The 13,156-nt window shown below is 40.7% G+C and overlaps 1 protein-coding gene across 3 annotated transcripts in view; it reads left to right on the forward strand.

Moving 5' to 3' along the window:
• Positions 1–13,156, forward strand: part of AMBRA1 (autophagy and beclin 1 regulator 1) — a 125,847-nt gene that overhangs the window by 87,703 nt on the left and 24,988 nt on the right. For all 3 annotated transcript variants that reach the window (XM_059474608.1, XM_059474609.1, XM_059474610.1), the window contains one exon: positions 9,743–9,882. In XM_059474608.1, coding sequence (XP_059330591.1) covers positions 9,743–9,882 — 140 coding nt within the window. The remainder of the gene's footprint in view (positions 1–9,742; positions 9,883–13,156) is intronic.

The raw sequence follows: 13,156 nt of genomic DNA on the forward strand, positions 1-13,156 counted from the left end.
GAACAATTTTTAAACTTCAGTCTGAAAAACAAAATCTTTCTAGTAGTGTTGACTTTTAACAGGAGGGATATGCATGAACATCAAGTGTTTGTTGCTTGTGTTCTTGGGGGATTTTTTTCCAAATCTCTGAAATGTATCTGTAGCTGGAGAGAACAGGGAAGGAATTGCTTTTAGCAGATATCTAGTTTGGGGGTGGTACAGATAGCAGTGATGCTGGCAATTGTCTGCAATTTGAGTTTCAGAGATAGAAAGCTTGGAGACAGAGCTCCAAATGTGGAGTAAGGATAGGTTTTGTAGCCTGTTTTGAAAACATAGGTGGAATTTGCTTCTAAATAAAGCATGTCTGTTTTCAAGCTATTTGGTTTAGAGTGATTTTTGAATTCCACGTGCTTCCCAGCATATATGGACATTAAATGACTTAGAAGAATGTGAAATTAGATTCTTGTATGGAGCTGAAGGTCCTTAGAAACATGGGAAGAGTAAGGATCATATTGCCCTGGATCTGATAGCAGTGGGTACTAGTGAGAAAGGCAGCCAGAAGGTAGTTTTATTTCTAGCATTCACAAATGCTGATGCCCTTGCAATGTTTAGTGTTTTTCATTCTACCCAGAGGAAGATAACTTGGGAATATCAGCAAAACATGATTACTGGAATCCAAATTAAAGTGAAACCTTGAAAGTAGCTTTTGAGCTACAAAAAGTGAGGTAGGTGATAGAAAAATTTGATTGACATGGAGCTGAAGGGCAAATCATATAATTTGTGGGGATAAGGTGACTTAATCAATCCCCATCTCAAGTGCTGCACTTGCTTTGAATGTGGAAAAATTCAGGCTGTGGAGATGCAGAATTAGTTCTTGACAAGACTGCTGGTATTTGGGAAACATTCTGATTAAGTGGTCGGTCAATAGCCTGGATGGAACAGAGTATTTGTACATTTCCATTGTAAACAGATGGAGCATTCCAAATACCACAGGAAGAAGGGCCTGAAACAGAAAGACTTGCAGAGTTTTAGCACAAAGCCAAGCTTTTTTTGTTCTAGCATATTAACTCTTAATGAGTACAATGCACGGTGAAAAGATGCAGAGTTTTCCTGAGTGCTGTTGCGTTCTGAGCTTCATGCAAGTGTCAGTAAAATGTATCCAGCATTGTCTGCAAAGGTCACTCACTGACTCTCTGGGTGAGCTGTGCAAGCTGCTGCAGCCATAAGCAACCAAACTTTAATCCTGAAAGCAAACACCCTGCACATCTGTTTCACTGGGGGGCACAGGTTAGTTTTATCAGAAACCTTGGTCATGTGAAAATAAATTGGTATGAGGAGATGGCTTACTGCAACACATTGCCTCCAGTGAAAGAGTTCGTGTGAACTAACATATTTCTGAGAACAAGAGTAGTGTTCAAGAAAGTACCAGCTTCTTGCTGTGTTGTTGAAGAATGTGTTGCTATGGTCCCTTGGGTCTTCTTTTGAGAAATATTTGACATCTTCAGGTCAACAGAGTGATCTTCTGATGACTCCAAGTAGAACTGCAAATAATATATCCAATTACTGCCCAAAGAAATTTTTCACTCTTGGCAGAAGTCAAACCACATAGATGTTTTTTTAGCCTTTTGAAAGGCCATGCAAAGTCACAGACTGCAGGCACTTGTTGATACTAGAAAAAGGACATGGAAACAGAGCCCTTGTTTGACTGAAATGGGAAGTTCCTCCTTTTAACAGAGTGGAGCATAATTATCTGGTTGAGACCTAGTAGTTTATATATTCTGTGTATTGGCAGATTCTGTCAGGTGTCTTTAGGAAAACAGATAATATCCAAAACCCATGTTGGTAAACACTGCTTATGTAGGGTACTGTAAAGAGAGCTGTATCCAACATCACTGGTAAATGCAGCACAACCTTGGGGGTGCAGATGGCATGAAGATTTGCAGAGATGTGCACATTTGAGTATGGATGCGGAAATGTGCAGGAAATAGTTTGTTGTAAGACTTAGATATATTTCTGTGTTGACCAATTCAGCTGTGTCTGCTTGAAGTCTGCTAAGACATAGCTTAGAGGAAGCTAAAAGCTCATTAGAATCCTTCATAAGATACTGTGTTAATATCTCACATGATGGTTAAACATGGGAGCAATGTTTAACCATCCCTTTTAGCAGACTGGTGTGAAGAAAAAGCAAATGACATCTCTTCAGGATGTTTTTACTTAATGGGATGTGAAACTGAGAGCCAAGACATTTTGTTTAGTATGAGGTCCAGTATTTGGAGAGCAGAGCTCTTGCAGTTCAGGTAAGGCCTTGAGCCTATTTGCCCCACAGTAGCTACTGTTAGCTTTGTTGCAGTTTGGTATGTAGTTTTAACTAGATTTAAGAAATTATAGCAAACATGATTCTACATATGAGATTATTTATGTGCAATCATCTTGCCCAAGTAATTTAGTTGGAAGGGAGCCAAAGTGAATTCTTAGCAATTTGTATTGAACTGTGCATGGGCTGAGAAGAAATTGCTGTTTGCTATTTCACAAAAACTTTTTCCAGTACTTCTTCCTACCATCTTCATTTAATTAAATTTGAACCAACTCTTTCCTCTTGTATTTATTCCTTCCAGACATGTAGGCAGCTGGATGTCAGCCTCTTTTCACCTAGATGAGGATGCATGTAGCTCTGTCATCAACATATTTTTGACATTTGATCTTGTATGCCATTCCACTGAGGCTCAGCAGACAGAGAACGGATGGAATGGCAGCTGTGCACAAATCCTTTGCTCTTGTCATTGGATTTTTAACATATTGTAGATGTTGCTGTTACAGTCTCAGCATGACATTTAATGAAGAATTCACAGATACTGGTTTTGGTTTGCAGTCTGAGTTAAGGGCAAAAATAAAAAAAGGTTGCCGTTCCTTTTGCCAGAGAAATGGCGGTATGTCTATTAGATGGATGCAGCATTGAGAGCTGTTGGTGATTTTTGGAAGAGAGAGCAGCAGTGGGATACAGTCCTGTTTGCACAGTTCTGTTTTTTTGTGCATCTGTGCTGAGTATACATACACGTGTATCTGTCTTCTGCCACTCCAATCCCTTTGGCATTCCTGTTTCTCTTCTTTCATCTTTTCCAACCATCTGCATGTGCAAATGAAAAGATAATTGTTTTGTTCAACAATTTCTTGCTTACTCAACCCTTGGTTTCAGATCCCAGTTTGGACCAGTCCCCTAAGGAGGTTTTTGGAGCTATTACCCTGGTTTTACAGCATTTGAAAGACAGGTAGTAAAATAACAAACCACTTCACTGCAAGTGTGTTATTTTCCTGAGTGAGAGCTTTGTCACCTAAGATGATCCATTTCTTCGTAAGACTTTGTTCCCATTAGTTAATTTTAAATGTAGTAGTTGCATGGCAGGCTTGTGAAATGAAGTACCAGCTGATAATGCGAAGAACTCACCTAAAGAAAGAAAGGATTAGGTGAGCTTTAATGAGACTTCTCTGAATTTGAAATATCAGCAGCAAATTATGTAATCAACCAGGATCAGGAAGAACCAAGAATCTTTTATGTTTGCAGAAAATTTTGCAATCCATCCAACAGGATTTTCTGGTGCTAGCCTGTTTTAGGAATTGCATGAACTATCCACAGAAAGGTTTCAGTTGTTGAAAATTAAGAGTTTTCATTTAATTTGCTGTGGCTCAGAAAGCAAAGCTAGGATTTTCTGCATGGAAAACAGGTGCAGAAAAAGGCAGAGAGAGGTTTGTTATATTGGTAAAGACTGAAGAATAATTTTATATATAATCCTATTGCATCTGAGGAAGATAAATGGAGGTGAAAGAAATTTTATTTGTGCTGAGCACTGGACGATAAAATCCATTTGAGGATAGGACTGACAAATCCGAAAAGATAAGTGCATTATTTTTCACTTCTTCCATTTTAACAGAGAAGGTCTATTGGAAAGATGTGTATGTTGTTAGCAGGAATCAGCTCTGGGGGAGGGGTTGAGCAGCATAGACCAACCTGCCTGATAGAGAGAGACTGGGAGCAAGAAGGCAAATCTTTTCCCCCATCTCATCATGGAAAATAGGCGCCTTTTTCTTTGCATCTGCATATAGGCACAGAGACTCCTTCCAAACAAAAGGGAGACTTTCTATGTTTCAAAATGCTGGTATACATTGTCTTATGAATAAATGTATTGAGCAATCAATTAGTTATCCCAAGGAGTGTTTGTTTTGCTTTGCTTTGCTCTGCTTTAGACAAGCTAGGTTTGAATTTTGCTGTGGAGAGTTCTGGAGTTTGTAACAGTGCAAGTCTTAAACCTGAATTTCATCATATTTTGTGAAATTCATTAATAGACAGCAAAGTAAAAAATGTAAGCCAAAATATTGTGCTGTTTATTAAGGAGATCAGGTTAGAATGTCTTTTTCTTATGGTGCTTCTGGGCCTTCAAAAAACACAAACTCATTGAATGCATAGTACAAGTCAGTGATTCAGGCTTACTGGCCAAGGGCATGTGGTGTATTCAGTGGAGTGGTAGATACTTTATAGAAACTTACCTGATACCTTGGTGTCAGAGGTAAGCTAGTCAAAACATTGGCATTATAAAAATGTCAGGTAAGGTCTTTCAGTGGTAACACAGTATTAGTAGGAGGAGGCAAAAAAAAGGATAATTAATTTAATTTAAATTATCTCTTGACAAGGTTCTTGCAATCAAAAAAAATTAAGTCAAACTTGCTCTGCTTATGCTTTCATGCTCTCACTGCATCTTATCTGCTGCTCTGGCAAATACAATTAGAGTTCATAATTTTCTGCATTTGTTTTAATGCTCTTTGAGTAGTTTCAGACTGTATGTAGGACTTGCTTGGAGATGTACTTTCAGTGAACTTAATACAGTGTTGTGGATTGACTGTGATTTTAGGGCTGCATTGGTAGTACAACCTGTACTCATATGAAGAGCACTTTGTTTACCAAAACAAGCTTTGCATCTGTGGAGGTGAGAAGTACATTTATTGGCTACCCTTATAGTTGTACTCATCTAGCATAGATAAATGGTCTGAAGCTCTTTCTTGGCAACCCAGGTCAGAGTAGCTGCAAAACTGTGTATTTTACCAGTCCTCCAAGAGGTTTCTTTAGTGTTTAACTAAAGATATTTCTTTCCCTGTGTGTTTTCATTGTCTCTCAGCCTTTGGTGACAATGTAATTAATTTGAAAATTCCTAATTATGTTTTAGGCTTTTTTGTGATTTTAAAAACCCACCTTATCTGCTTCAGGGATGGCAAGATCTCCCCATGTAAAGGAGACAACAGCTGCACCCCCACCCCCCCAGGAGTCCTTATCAAGGCTGATCTAATAGCCAGCTTACTGCTTGGCCTAAGCAAAGGTAATGGCTTGAAATTTATTGGCATCTCGAAGGCAGATGCATCTAGTTGAGAGCAGAAGTGTCTCTATTGAATTAAAAAAAGATAAAAAGCAAGAGTTCCTGCTGAGTTTTCCTACTGCTTGTGCCAAAACTTTCTCTTCTCCAGCTTCAAAACATGTTTGTTCTTTCTTGAGTGCCAGAGAGAAGAAAGGTCTCACTCTGCCAAGCAAGTGGTGTTCAGCACTCCCCTGCTTTTCATTGCTCTCCTTAGAGGTGGGAAGGCCTGGAGCGAAGCAGTGGCTGTGCAGATGATGCCCTGCCTCTGCTCTGGCCAGGCACGGCGCCGCCTGGATCGGCGAGTGCAGCACCGTGGCCAGCTGGCAGCAGGAGCGCAGACCTGGGGCAGCCTGCTGCTGCTTTGGTGACTGACAGCATCCTGGCAATTGCTCTGTCCAGCTTTTAGTGTTGGCACATCCCAGAAACGGGGGGGAAAGGTGGAATTTAATTTGTTATTAAAAAGCAGCAGCTTCCCTAGTACAGAATGGGAGGGGAAGACAGAAGAACTAGCTCAATAATGAGGATGTAGCAGAGACTTCTAGCAAAAAGTTTTCTTACCTCTCCAGGGCAGGTATAAATTAACTGTCTAGCTCTATGCTTATGTATTGTGCCCTGGGCCTGTCAGCTTGACATTGAGGAAGAGATCATTGAGAAAGATTCCTTGAGGCTGTTGATTGTCATGCAGCCTCTCCTGGCACTCTGCCATAAGTAAATACCTAAGTTAGTGGCTGTGACAGTACTGATGTGACAGCAATGACATGTTGGAAGGGAAGCAGCAACAGTGGGCTTGAGGTGGCCTTTGCACTCCAAATGCAGCTTGTTTAAATAATTTGAGGACCTATTTTTTCCTTATCTTCATGCATTATAGCCCTGCTTTCTTTGAGCTGTCTTTTCCTGTGGCTATGAGGCAGTGGAACCAGCTTTAGAGAGTTCAGTGCATGATGTACATGCCCACTCCTGTTGAGTGAGGATGGAAAAGATGCACCAAAGGGATAAGTTGTTGCTTCTAGTACATTTTTTGGAAATAGAAAAGTGCAAACAAAAATCAACCAAATCTTTCCCCATGCTTCATGATTACAGGGATGTAAAATGGAAGCAACCAACCTGTTTCTTTACTGCCTATTGCTTTCCCTTGGTACAAATTGCATTTTGTGTGGATGTTTAGCTACCTAGACAGTTTTGGTTTTTCTAGACAAAAGTTTTTTACTTTTCTGACATGCCCTGAACTCAAGGAGAGATGGACTCCTTTAAATGACAGGAGACTGCTGGAATCCCTGGTGGAGTGTGGAAAGATCACCAGAGACAGAGTTTTCTACAAACATAACTACAGGTCAAGCAACTGCTCTGTGTAATTCAGGCTGGATCATGGGGCCCTAAAGGGAAGGAGTAGGACCTGCCATGTGTACTGAAATGATATTTATATGTTTTTGTTGTTGCAAGAAGAGAACAGCTTGCTATACTTGTGTTACCTGCTAGGGCTTAAGCTTCCATAGGTATGTTCTGAAGCTCACTCACCTCAGACTTCACAGTGTTTGTTGTTAGAGAAACATACCATTCAAAACTATTTCAGAAGAGCATCTGGACATAAAGGCAGCTGTCAACTTTCTAAAATGCTGAATTGCCATGTCTAATGGTGTGGCCATGTATTATTGAATTGGGAGTATAGTGATGTTAAGAGCAAGTCTGACATTGGTTATGGTGAAAAGCATGGAAGCTTTTTGTGACTGCTGATGGTGATTATGGGCTGATAAGGTGTGGTGCAATATGATATCTTTTAACTGAAAGTGCCACACTATTAAAAATAAGCTATTTGGAAACTCTGGGAGTATGGTGGGCACCTTTAAAAATCAATCGTTGCACTTTTACAACAGTGTTTCTAAACTGAACCCTTGGCCAACAACATGGCTGTTACATGTGGCCTGCAATTAATGTGTGGACCAGCCCTAATGAAAAGAAACTCTTGAATTTTCAGCTTTATGCATCTGTATTGTTAATTTTAAGATTTTGAGGGTTGGCACCAATCACTTGACCTAGAAGCTGGAGAGTTGTGTTTATGTAGGATTCCTGTTGTAACCTGAGCATTTTTCCTAGAAGTTCAGAATTACAAAGCCTGAACAATCCACAGCAAAGAGGTGTGGTCAGTCTGTGGTATGTTTTCAGGCTGGCTACTTTGGTTGAAATGTCTCAGTAACTTTTTATAAGATTTAACGATCAAAACAAGAAGACAGAAAAAAAATCCAAAAGGAATTAGCTGTGATCTATGGCAAATAATGCTTCCTGGCAGAGTTCTGACCTTCTTTGAAGAGAAGGACCTGCTGCTGTTGAAGGAATTTAATTTTTTTTTCCACTCTGTGTATAGAGTAGGGGGTCTTGTTAATGGATGCAATCGCAACAGACAGTCTGTATGACTGCATCAGATTGATTAGCTGGGTCCTGGTTACTGCTGTGAGTGGTGATTATGCCAGTACAGCTGCTTTCTCTTTTTATGTACTAATTACCACACGCACGGATGTCATCACCCTTAACACTGCATGGAGTTGTCCCATTAGCGTGGGAGTGGGAAGCAGCAGGGGAGGGGAGCTCTTCAGCGTGACAAGCTGTTTGGAATTGAATGGAGTGGAATGATGAAGCAACTATTCTGATGCAGAATTTTAAAGCTATCTTGTCTCTGAGATTCAGCCCTCAGCCAGCACTTGCAGGTTGTCAAAACCAGACTCATGTCCTCAGAGGAGCATTTTCCATGGGGTGCTGTTTACTGCAAAGCAGTAAAAGCAGTAAAGCTCGGCTGTAGCCAGCAAGTCTCCTGTCTTGGTGTGACTGGTTATGGAGCATGTGGGAGAACAGCTGTGCAAGCTGACCTGCCAGTTGGGAGAGCTTGCTGCTAGCCCAGGAAGGTGGTGGCTTCCTGAGATGTGACAAAGTCATTCTCAGTAGAAGAGAAACTGACTGCTTCTGACTTGCCAAAGGATATAATGAAAGACCCTTGCAGTCTTGAGAGATTCAGAATGCTTATTTTATGAATTTATGTCCCTTTCCCCTCCTTCCTCCTCCAAATCCAATCTTCCCATCTGAGAGTGCACCCTAATCTCCATGGTAACAGGTGTTAACCATTGTACAGCTGATTCCCCTCCCTTCTATTTCTCCCCTTGCCCTTCCCTCCCTGCTGCCCCAGCAAGCAAGGCAGGGCAGGGGAATGGGACTGATATGACAGAGATGGGTAGGACATAGCTAAACCCCTAGAGACCTGTTCCTTCTGCCCAAATGCTGAGCTTCTCTGAATGCACTAACTGCTGAGTGATACAGCCAAGGCAAAGAGTGGCCAGCTTCTGCCATACAGAGAAATCCTTTTTTCTTGTCTAATGTGACCTGCTCAGAGGAGCAGTTAAATTTGTTACTGGTGATGGGAAATAATGCAGCTATATTGTTTTGCTCTAACTTGCTTTGTGTGCATAGAGAATGCTCAGGATGAAGGTTCTGGGTACTAGCTATTGGAGGGCACATAGTTAAGTACTCCCTGACTCATGCTTCTCAAGTTAAATTGTCAAACAGACAAGATATGCAGTGGGCAACAGAGCTATGGAGTAAAATGGCCCCAGTTTGTTAAGACAGCTGATAAGTACCATCCTAATGACTTCTAATTATTTACTTCAAGTCACCTCAGCAGTGCAGTAGTGATTGATGTGCATTCCGATCAACATTCATCCTATTGTTCCAGCATAACATTATTCCCTTCTCTGCTCACTGGTTCACCACCATCCCCTTTTTTGTGGAGTCTGAAGGAAATGTTTTGTGATGGTTGGATGCTTGCCCACTAGAAAATCTAGTCTTTCACTTAGATTTATCCCATTGAAAATACAGATTCAAAGTCTGTTACTTGCGGTAATGACAGTGTACTAGCTAAATTTTTGAAGAAATTCTCTTAATGATTTGGTCTTGTAAATGCAGTTTTCAGTCCTACCCTTCCAAAGTCCTGATACTTGAATGGCCCAGTACACTGAAGCATCTTGTCCCTCTCTATTCGAAGTAGCCAAACTGATTCATTACTGCTTTTTCTATTTCCCATGGCTTCATTTTTATGATTTCCATGTGTCATATTTTTGGGCTAAATGGGTTGTTGTCAGTATACCCAGTTTGGGTTGCTGGATGCCTCACAGCTGTGTGCCAGTCAGCCTATTAAAGATTTAAGGGCACATGTATGTGCATTTCTAGCAGCTGCTTACTCTCACTGCTGATTAAGTGATGGCCTGCAATCCTGTGAAGTGACATATCTCTATGGCCACCTATGCTGCTGTGGGGAAATTTGAGCCTTCTTGGCTCTCCTGCCTCATGTTGTCCTGTCAAGTAATCTCCTGTTGTTGTTCCAGAGAGTTTTCAACGTTCTGTACCCGATGCCCGCCGACCAGAGGAGACACGTCAGCATAAACTCTGCTCGCTGGCTGCCCGAGCCCGGCCTGGGACTGGCATACGGCACCAACAAAGGGGACCTGGTGATTTGCCGGCCAGAGTAAGTGCTTTAGGGGACACTTCAGAGAGCTGTAACTGCTGTAGCCATTCTGTTCTCAGATAGTGGGGATAACATGGCTTTTCTTGTGCTTGAGGCATCCTGAAACCCCAATACCTGATACTTCCTTTGGACTGCCACAGTGCTTACCTGAGTCTCTTACAATCAGTATTTGTTTTGCTGATGGTGAACTTCAGAGAGTGTTTGAAGTGCATCTCATTAGCTCATGTTATTTCCCGTGTCCTACTAGGATTTCTGGATCCTTTATTTCTCAAATGACTAGTGCAGTGTCTTTCAGCCTCTGTGGATTTATAGATTTCTGAAGGTTTACAGTGACAGGAAATTTGAGTTAGTAATATGCTTGCTTTCCTCAGCTTTTAAGGTCTTCTTGAAGACCACCAGCCAGGTTGCAAGTTGCTGACCCAGAATTATCAAATACTTTTTTCAGTATTCAAGCAAGAGATTCTGTGAACTGCAAAGATTTTTGTCATGATTATGAGCAAGCCAGTGAATTATTTTGGTGTCCTCACCTAAAGTCCAGTGGTGTGACATATACATTTCAGTTCCCTTTAATTTGTATAGAGCTGTTAAAGGTGTACTGCCCCTTTTATAAGCTTACAATTATGCACAAGCTAGTTTAGTTGTGGTCTGACACAGATGATGACAGTGACACATACTTTCAGTGTTCCTGGGGAGTGTCTGCATCCTACTTTGTTGAAACCCTTCTTTCCATTGTGTTGGTCAAATGTTCTTTTGGGACCACATTTCTTTTATGCTGCGGGGACCCTTCAGAAGTTTCTCTGCTTCAGTTAACTACCTTAGTGTTCTTTTGGGTTGTGCTTCACATGTTGAAGTTCCTTGGAACTTAAAAGCTGGCAGCTAGGAACTTACAGCACTGCTGGTGATCATACCACATGCATGTGGACTCCATCTGTTGTGCCATGACATCAGGCATGTGGTGCTTGAGGAGAGTCATATTGTCAGTTTAGAATCACTAGCTGAAATCAGAATAAATATATACAATTGTAACAGTGATTAATTCATCATAGCCTCTGGTGAAGTCTGGTTGGAGATCAGATTGGACCAGTTTTGGTAGTACAGAATGGCAGTGCTTTTCAAGCAGCTCTCTTGTTCTCTTGAACATAATCTTTCATCAAGACCTTATTTATACATGAAATTCTATAAGATGCTGTTATGGAATAAGCTCTAATCACTCTCTTTCAGGATAAGTGGATTTCTTTAAGAAAAGTTGCTGTATTTTCTAAGCAGAATTATTCAGGAATAATGGCTCATTTCTTGAACTTGGGAATATTCTAAGTTATTTTCGGTATAGAAAAATGGTTAAGATTTAGTTTGCTGATTATGGTTCGTGAGATGAACTTGGATGAGAACCCAGGGAAATGAAGTCTCCCTGAGGATGGATTCTTTGATTGAATGCTGCACAGTCAAGCTTGATCTAGCTGTCCTGGCTTCACGCAGCCCACATTAGATTTCCACTCCAGTTCTTGCAGTATACCCCAAAGCTGAAAGGCATGTCTCTTCTTGGCACCTCACTAATTAAAGAGTCAATATGAACACTTTTATGATATGGTATGGAAGCACAATCAGCCCTTCTGCAACATCCATGTGCAACCTTCTTAGCTCACTGTCTTAATTATGCACTATTCCAACGAAAATAGGTGTTTTGTATGTGAACATGAAACAAGGTGGCTGTATTAGGTGGGAGATTTATTGGGGGGTTGACAAAAATGCTTCAGCAGGTTTCCTGCTGGTGGATTGTATGCTTCTGGTGATAATTGTAAACATCACATGGTCTGGTGGGTTCTTTCTGGAGCAGGACACCTGATGTGTTCTGTTCTCAACTGCACCATTTTATAGACTAAAAAGAGTCAAGAGTGTCTTGTTAACCTCAGCATGAAGGTGTAGATACTCACTGAGCTGTATAATTTGCATAGAGGTACTAACATAAGAACACAAAGGTGAAGGAGGCTCTATCAGAGTAGAAGTGGCTTGCAGCTGTGGTGTCTGTTCCAGATCTACTTGACAGATCCTTAGAGAAAGGAAAAATCCTGACATGCCATCTCAGTAGTTCCTGGCTTAATAAACTTGTTTTGAGATTGGTATGCATATTGGCTTTAACTTGAGCAGTGAGGGAGAAAATGAAAAATATTTGTGTGGTTTCCATACACAGTAATACAGTGGAAGACAAATACTAAATGCAGGATTCAGCAATTGATAGAGGAGAATATATTGATATATGGAGGATAGTCTAGCAAACAGCAGGAAAACACTGTACTACTGACCCCCCCCACACACACAGACTGTTCTAATTTGGCAAAGAAAGCTGTGGTCAGTAACAAACAACAGATACTATTATAATTCCCTGGGTCTTAATTCACATATGCAGTGGAGGCATTTGAAACCAAGTACTACAGGAATCATATAAACAGATTGAAATAGCAGCTGTTCCTCAAGTAGAGGATTTAAATGAGTAGACTGGAAGTACAAACTGACCAAAAAAAAGGAAAAAAAAACAAGGCCTAACTTTGAAGCTCCATGGACTCATAATGGGATGCTATGCAAGTAGTCCTCCCAGTGTTCAAAAGAAACACTGGTTAAAAATTGAAATGGAAATTATGTTGTCAGTCCATTTTTGTAATCTCAGTACACAAATTTATAGGGTACATGTTGAAGGTAGGTAAAAAAAAACCCCAAACACGTAAAGTGGGATCAAATGCATTGTGATTTGCAGTAGAGTACAGTAGGTTGTGTACCTGTCCTTGAGAATTTTGTGGTTTTATTTCTAATTAAAGGCTCAGCCAGGGATTTGCTCTAGGTCTAACATATCTGTGGTTTAGTAAGGCAGTTCCTATATTGGAACTACAATAAATCTAGTTAATTTCTAAAGAATTAGAACAAGATCAGGTAAAGAGTGGGTGAAGTCCTGGTAAAAGGAAAGAATACAACATTATTGACAGCTGGTCTCTGTCAAAAAAGAGGTCATTTGGCTTCTTCAAAAAAACAGTTCAGGAACTGGTTGATTAGTACTGTTTACATTAATGGCTGGTAAGGGTGCACTGAATAAATTTGCTGAGGATGTGACATTAGCTTTGTCACTGCAGAGAAAAATCAAAGTATTGCAAAGGAATCACATTGCTGTTAAAGTGACTGGAGCTATAGAAATGAGACTTTAACAGTACAAAGTGCACTTAGTGACTAATTACACTAAGTTCAGTAGATAAAATGACGGAGGAGGGGAAAGACCTGAGGTTTTGGG

This window comes from Ammospiza nelsoni, chromosome 6 (assembly GCF_027579445.1).
Source record: "Ammospiza nelsoni isolate bAmmNel1 chromosome 6, bAmmNel1.pri, whole genome shotgun sequence".
NCBI lineage: Eukaryota > Metazoa > Chordata > Aves > Passeriformes > Passerellidae > Ammospiza > Ammospiza nelsoni.